The sequence below is a fragment of the Sinocyclocheilus rhinocerous genome, unplaced genomic scaffold, assembly GCF_001515625.1.
Source record: "Sinocyclocheilus rhinocerous isolate Xijiao unplaced genomic scaffold, SAMN03320098_v1.1 scaffold1588, whole genome shotgun sequence".
NCBI lineage: Eukaryota > Metazoa > Chordata > Actinopteri > Cypriniformes > Cyprinidae > Sinocyclocheilus > Sinocyclocheilus rhinocerous.
Window position 1 is genome coordinate 988831 of NW_015648510.1, and position 7903 is coordinate 996733.

General features: G+C 38.6%; 1 protein-coding gene across 6 annotated transcripts in view; it reads left to right on the top strand.

Annotated features, from left to right (window-relative positions):
• Positions 1 to 7903, top strand: part of LOC107709778 (histone-lysine N-methyltransferase 2C-like) — a 157194-nt gene that overhangs the window by 99383 nt on the left and 49908 nt on the right. For all 6 annotated transcript variants that reach the window (XM_016514393.1, XM_016514395.1, XM_016514397.1 and 3 more), the window contains exons 15-18: positions 3438 to 3557; positions 5998 to 6114; positions 7500 to 7604; positions 7756 to 7860. In XM_016514393.1, the coding sequence (XP_016369879.1) occupies positions 3438 to 3557; positions 5998 to 6114; positions 7500 to 7604; positions 7756 to 7860 (447 nt within the window). The remainder of the gene's footprint in view (positions 1 to 3437; positions 3558 to 5997; positions 6115 to 7499; positions 7605 to 7755; positions 7861 to 7903) is intronic.

The following is a 7903-nucleotide window of genomic DNA, read 5'->3' on the forward strand; positions in this document are numbered from 1 at the left end:
AAGTAAAGTTTTTGCATTACTTTTTAATTCTTGCCAGTGTTTAACCATTCAGCGCTCGCGCCCTCTCCTGTAGACCGTGTGCTCATGCACACTTGCAGCGCACACACATAATGCCAGGTTCACATTACTCTGTTTGCAGTGCGTGGTATGTGGTGCGTATTTTTTCCGCGCTCATGTTAACGGATTAAAGCATTCACACTGCACACGGCAGTGCGTTCAGGAGCGGTGCGTCTGCAGCAGTGCAGAGATAGTTTCCGAGTCTATTTTTACTGTGATACAGCGCTGAAATTAAAGTGAGAGCACATTGTTTGCAGTACATATGAAAACGAAAATGTAGCAATTGCCATAAAAAAAATTATAAAAAGAAGGCTTTAAAAAGATCAGTATCGGTATCGGCAGATACTGCTTTCTGTGATCGGGGATCGGCCTCAAAAATCATGATCGGAGCACCCCTAGTTTGTTTCTCATGTGTCTTGCAAGTTTGAGCTTTCAGGTTTACCATGTTTGAACTCTATGTATTTGTTGTTCAGTGTTTCATTAACACATTTCATTAATGTGTTAATGAAAGCCTAAATTAAATCTGTTTTTTTTTAATAGAAATAGATTGCATCTCTTCCCAAAAAAATGTGGATTGAACCACTTGATTCATGTGGATATTAAAAATATCTTATGTTATATCGTGTGTTTCCGAAAGATGAGCGAAAGTCAACAGCGTGATGGTGCGTAAATGACCAAATTTGTATTTTTAGGTGAACTACCCCCTTTAAAGGTGCTGTAAGCAATTACAGCTGTTTTTCTAACTTTATCATTTTGCTAACCTACACTACACATCCTGTCTTTAAAACACAGCTCTCCAAAAGCATGCCAGTAAACTCAATGTCACCAAAACTTAAAGGTGCAGTAGGAGATCTTGGAAAATGCTAACTTTAGCCTGATAGCACTGAAAGCGAATGTCCCACCCTCCCTGCAATCGCCGTCCAAAGCCACGCCCCCTGAACGCATATACCCTCGTCGCTCACATGTCTGCCATTCTCTTTCTGTCTGCACAGCTTGCGTGAACTTGCTGATGACGTATCCTGTCTGCGCGAACAGGGTGCGCAGAGGTATGCTAATACATACGTTGACAGGCAGGTAGGAAAGCCAATTAAAATGCTCGGACCGAGCGTTTTGATTGGACGAACATTTCTTGGTCCTACGCCTTCCACAGAATATATAAATACAGATGAATACATTTAGACCACTTAACTTAATGATTGCTATCATGATGTGAAGAGACTTTCAACCAGCATAACAAAAAATGTTTCTGAAGACAATCACCTATTGCACCTTTAACAAAATGTTTCACAGAGAGAGAGCGTTACTGATTGGCTAAAACCTGATTCTCTTAAGAGCTTTATACAGTATAGGTTCTTAACAGTCTAATATAATATGTCAGGACATCTGATTCAATGATATCTGTCAGGTATTAGGAATATTTTATGTGTGGGATACCAAACAATTAGCTTGCGACAAAGTGCTTTCTGTAAGATTGAAATGGGATATGTAGATTTTCAAATAGCTGGCTATAAACACTTTGAGAGTTTAACAAAACATGCTTAGCAGTTGTGTTTGGATATACTTTATTTTTGTAGAATCGAATGGCTAGAAGAGTGTATATGTGTCTATATATGCTAGTTTCTATGGCTCTGGTCGCTTTTCTCTCTGGGGTATGCGCCATCTGGCCACAGTGTAATTTGAAGGGTGGGCAGCTGTCATTGGCTCCAACTGAGATTTCCGGTTTGTTGTGTAAAAGTGCGTTCATGAGTATGTGCACGCCCCTGTGTTATTCTGTGTGTGCGTATGAGAGAGAAAGAGATTTAGTTTTGTTGTGCAAATGAGCTTCTAGCGTTTCATCGTTTTCTTGAAGTAACTCCCGCTGATTCTCTTCAGAGACGATCAGAGCTCTGAATTTGGTAGAAGTTTCAGAGTCCTATAGGGATTAGCTTGAGTTTTCATTTGGAAATATGTATCTCTTGGCTGAAAAAGATTTCATATTACCACATATGTCTTGGTAAAGTGTCTCTTGGGCGCCTACCATATAAGCTAAAAGTGTTCACCTCTCCATTTATTTTACATTTGTACTATATTTGTTTATTTTGAAAAGACTCAGGGCTGGAAATTCAGTATGAAGACATACTTCTTCCTCAGCATACTCTTACCGAACTAACATTGCATGGCTGTCAATAAGCAATTTAAGACATCACCAATATCAACACCATGATTTTTTCTTATTGTCAATACTTAGTCAGATTTTATTATTTGTTTGTTTTGATGTCATTATTCACAGGCATGTTGGCATGATAATATTTGTTTGTTTCTCAGTTGCCTCCCTCCACTCATACTTTTATGTTTCAGAAGAGCTATTCTTTTCTTTCTTTGTTTGTTTCTTTCTTTGTTTGTTTGTTTCTTTCTTTCTTTCTGTTATAACAATTTTCGGGTCTTGTGCCTAAGGAATGGTCATTTGTTTCATTAAGTACTTTTGTTTTATTAGGAAGCAATGTTCTGAGTTCAATGCAAGTTATGCTCTATCTACATCAGGAATGTGTTGATTACCACAGAAAATAATGTTAAAGCAAAAATTATGGAAATTATAAGTATTCGTTGCCCAGTTTTTTTAAGGCAATATTTTTATCTTTGCAATATTATGGGACAATATTATTGTGTCAGGTAATCAACAGCATATGACACTGTTGTCCAGAGACATGAAGTTGTATTGGATCTCAGACATGCATTTAAAGTAGTGGTTTGGGACAAAACGATACATGACAGGAAAAAAAGGCAACCAACCCGCGGCTGGTATTTATTATTTATAATTTAGAAATAATTTTCATTTTGTAAAACAAAAAAGGCCTTGCGGTGATTGTGTTATGCATTGTAATTACACTGACTAACCCTCATTAGCTCGTTAAACAGGCTAAATGCTCCCCATGATGCTTTGTGCTTTATGAAATTCTCTGTTTATCTCAAAGAGCTGCTTGTTGTCATGCTGACACGATCACGCTTGTTTAGTACAAACAAATAAACAAGGTTGTTTCCATGGAGGCATAATGATGCTTTATAATGCGGATCCTCATGTTTTTTTCTCTGTTTGTAAGGGAATTTAGCAGACTTCCCTACAAATTGAAACTCGCTCAAAGCAAATATTCACAATTGCTTTTCTTAAGACACAAAATATAATTCCGTATAATTCCGTCGTGTTTCAGGAATTTGTCCCAAACTTAATATTTCACTGTATTGGCTTGATATGATGCATTTGTGTAGAAGTATTGCATTCATTTGACATGCTGTGTTCTTGTTGCTGGCTTCACATTTATGTTACTGCATTTTGTCACCCCTCATCTTCCCCTCATCACCAATATACCCTCCCCCTCCGTCTCTTCTCCGCCGCTTTACCTCAGGGTGCATGGAGTAACCGTAGCGCAATGAGCTCGCCCTCCTGGTCTCCAGAGCGCTCGGATGCCTGGGACAGCCCTAAGACCAGGCCGATGCACGGGCTGCCCATCTGGACCATGAGATTGGTAAATGAGGGGAGGGTGTTGAAGGGTTTGGGCTCTGCAGGGGACTGAGCTTTTAAGGTGGGTGTGGGTCATAAAGCATCAGCTGGTTTAGTCTAGAAAGTAAACAAAAAAATGGTACAGGAATTTTGGGTGAAAAACACAAGTGAGTATGACTCTGTGGTTGTTGTTGCTCAAAAACTTATGTTTGTTACTAGTGTTGAATTCAGGCCATGATATTATGATATCCAACTTGTTCATGATATAATGTGTCATGCTTCGGACATTTTTATGTATTTTTGTTTTTACTATTTTTAGCCTATCATGCTGTCTTAAAAACATAATGCTCATGGTGTGAGATTCTAAAAAAACAATGAGACGCAACACACTACCCCAAAGGCTCTTATCTGATCCATATTACATGTTAAAAAAGGTTACTGATATTTGGAATCAGGGATGCATTGAAAGAGGGTTGTAATAATGTGCAACTATAAATGTCTCCGGTCATGATTCATCAGTGCCTGTTACTCTAAAAAAAAAAAGTTTTCATATTGTCATAATCATATGCTGACATAAACAAGGCCATGCGACCAGGTTTATCCAGTAACCAGTCCCCTCATAATTCACTGAAGTCCTGATAAACAAATACAAGCCTCATCCCTCATTAACGAATAGTTAATAATAATCAGTTTAACTCTGAAATGCATCACATTACAAAGGTTAATGCTTTGATTTACTGTTTTATGTTGTTATCCATTGTACATTTCCATGTTCACGTTGTATATTAATCTAATGAATATGTCATATGATAGCATGTTCATATAACAAACCCTGCACATACCTACAAATGCATGTGCATGAGACACCAGAATTGCATCCTTCCCATTGCAGCAGTATCTCATCAGAATTGCTGTTCTTCTCTGTGGCTGCACTCAAGCAGATTTAGAGGAGTGCCTTCCTTAACCCTCGTCTATTTTTTCCCTCTCCGTAATTCATTTCTGCACAAATTAGACTCAGACTGTAAAGGCGACAGAGTGCGCCAGGCTTCCTTAGGCAGTCTCTCTAAATGAAGTTGACATCTCCTGTCTGAGTAGTGCTGCTTGGCTACAGTGAGGTAATTACCTGGGAGGAAGTGGGCCAGAGCTTCAGCCTCGATGCAAACGCAATGTGACACCTTCAGAAGCAGGGCGAGTTGGCAGAAGCCTGGCCTGAAATGTGATCTGTAAGTCAGTGTAGTGTTCAGGGAGTTGGGCTGAACCTCAGAGGGTCAGGTCTTGGGATGGATGGATGAGTTTATATCACAAACACAGATGCAACGGGTTTGGTGCCTTCCAGAAAGTGTTCCACCATGTCAAGCTAGGTTATTGGTGGATTCAGGTAATTATTTCTCCTAAACAGTGAATTCAATGAAATCAGTCAAGCAATAGTACCATTTGCTATTAGAGAATAATATGTGTGGATTTCTATGTGAGCTGGGCGAAATAGCAAATTTTAGTGCAATGAATGAAAACAACTTTTTTTCTTTTCTTTTTTGTTATTTGTAAAATGTAATAAAAAGGCAAAAAATTCTTTAATGTTAAAGAGTAACTGTTATTTTTTTTGTATGCTGTTAATCATTTTATTATCTTGATTTAGGGAGTAAAACTCTAGTTGAAAATAATCCACAGATGACTTAAATAATTGAACAATAAAATTAAATACTTCAGCAAATTTTTTTAAAACTTGATTGCGAGGAAGTGTGATGTTTTTTTTTCTTTTTCTTCAGTGAACATTTCTGAGTGATGATACAAAAACAACAACAACACAAAAGCTAATTTGTACAAGTAAATCAAACTGACCAACTCTTTTAACATTTTTAGTGAGGTTTAAATCAGCGATTCCATTATAATACAATGAGCAGACTCAAAACTGGCCTACTGTCACGGTCTGTAGGAAACTTAATGGCCAGATATGAAGCACATTAAAGTAGGGCTGCACGATAAATCGTATGCGATATTTAACGCGCATCTTGTCAGTAAAGCCGGCTCTTTAATCAGCGGTAAATCTCCATCACGTGCGGGGACAGAGCCGTTGTTCACCGACAAGCTGCGCAAAATCACGATCATATTTTGTGCATGTTTTGCGCAGCTTGTCGGTGAACAACGGCTCTGTGTAGTTAATGCTGCTCCATGTGAAAGCCCGCACGTGATGGAGATTTACCGCTGATTACAGAATGGCTTTACTGACAAGATGCGCGTTAAATATCGCATGCGATTTATCGTGCAGCCCTACATTAAAGTCATTGTGATATTTCAATGTTGGTTTATTTTATATCACCAACAGAACAATATTTGATATATCGTCTGTATCGCCCTGTTGGCTATGAGTATTTGCCCATTAGTACTATACATTCACACTCAATTTTCCCAAAGTGTGCCATAAGAGAAATGAAATAATATCCTTTCTCTCTATCTCTGTCTGCTAGGGTCGTGGATCTGGATTTCCTGGAAGGCGGCGACCCAGGGGAGCTAACCTGTCTGGGAGAGGTGGCAGGGGACGCTCCAGGCTAAAGACGGAGAGCAGCCCTGTGGTGACCCCTGGGGTATGAAGCCCCCACCTCTACAAGCATAAATAAAACAGCGCTCAGATGTGCTTAATGTTCACATTAAAGCCTGAGAAATGCACTCACGCTCAGCAGAGCTTCAGCAGCAGTTCCCGACCAAAATGGCCTTTTCAAAATAGCAAATGCTGACATTTTCCCCAACACAAACGACTTGTGATGGGGGAGATTGAGCCAGCATGTACTTGGCTGCCAATATGATAAAATAGGCAATTTTGTACTCATCAGCCATCCTGTAGTCTACACACACAATGAAGATGTTGTCTTAACTTTGTCAGCCAGTCTCATTACAGTCCAATGCCACAGTAAATTGTCATGTAAAGGCCTATTCGCACTGAGTGTGAATTTTCACTAAGACAAGCGTTAAATTTAAACTATCCATACCTATAAAGCCCATTACACCAGCTAAACAAAGCAGCGTTACTTTTCCCCTAATCTATAAGTTGAATACATTCTGCATTTTTTCATCTAGATGATATTAACACATAATGAATAATAATATTATATAAATACAACATTCACATTGTACATGTAAGAAACATGACCCTGCATTGCAGAACCAACACTGCAAGCAAAGCCTATTTTTACGGTGCATTGCGAGCTTACAGGGATAGTTCACCCAGAAATTACAATTGTCATCAATTTCTCACCCTCTTGTTGTTTCAAACCCATAACACTTTTATTCATCTTCAAAACACAAAGATATTTCTGTTTAAACCTGAGAGATGTCTGTCCATTTTCACCAAATCTTTAAAGCTTCAAATTGTTAATAAAGACATTGTAAAAGTAATACAATTGCAGCTCAACCGTACTTGCTTGATGCACGAGAACTAGTGATGTTTGTTCTTGCTTGTTATGCAAGCATGTATGAGCTCCTACAAGAAGCAATTAGATTTCAAGCAAGTATGTTTTAACTTCCATTTAGCATATTTGAAGTGCTCTATGTACGTTTGTCATTGTTTATGTGTGAAAAGTAATCTCTCAAGTTTTGAAAAAAATGTTTTAATAGTTTGAAGATGAACAAAAGTCTTATGGTTTTGTAATTGATGATAATTAAGTAATTGATGGCAGAATTTTCCCTTTAAGACAAGCTGGGCCCATTGTATGCAATGGTTAAAAACTACGACTGTAATAGCCTAACAGCAATTTTTTTTTTACAGGTGCATCTCAATAAATTAGAATATCATGAAAAAGGTCAATATTTTTTGTCACTCATTTCAGAAAGCTAACATTTTCAGTTGCATGATTACATTGAAAAATTTCCAGAAACAACTATGATGTCATTAGACAAACAGTATATTAATATGTTAGAAACAGCTGGATGTGATCTGAGCAAATGTAAACCGATGTCATGTGCTCTGTTACAGGTGAGCTTAATGGATTCTCCATATGTGGTAAAAGAAGAGGAGGAGAACTCCATGCACAACACTGTAGTCCTGTTCTCCACCTCTGACTCTTTCACACTTAAACAAGTAAGTATATGAGTTCAAAGTCAAAAGTGAAAACACTTCATCGGACACATGATCCTGCTCTTAAAAATGTGAGATTTAGATGAACTTTATATTAGCATGGGTGTGAGAATTAACTTCACGTGTGGATGTCTGCTCTCTCTTGTGTCTTCAGGACATGTGTGTGGTGTGCGGAAGCTTCGGTCAGGGTGCTGAGGGCAGATTGTTAGCCTGCTCCCAGTGCGGCCAGTGCTACCACCCCTTCTGCGTCAATATTAAAGTAAGTACCCCCCCCCCCACAATCAATCACAGCTGACCCTGTT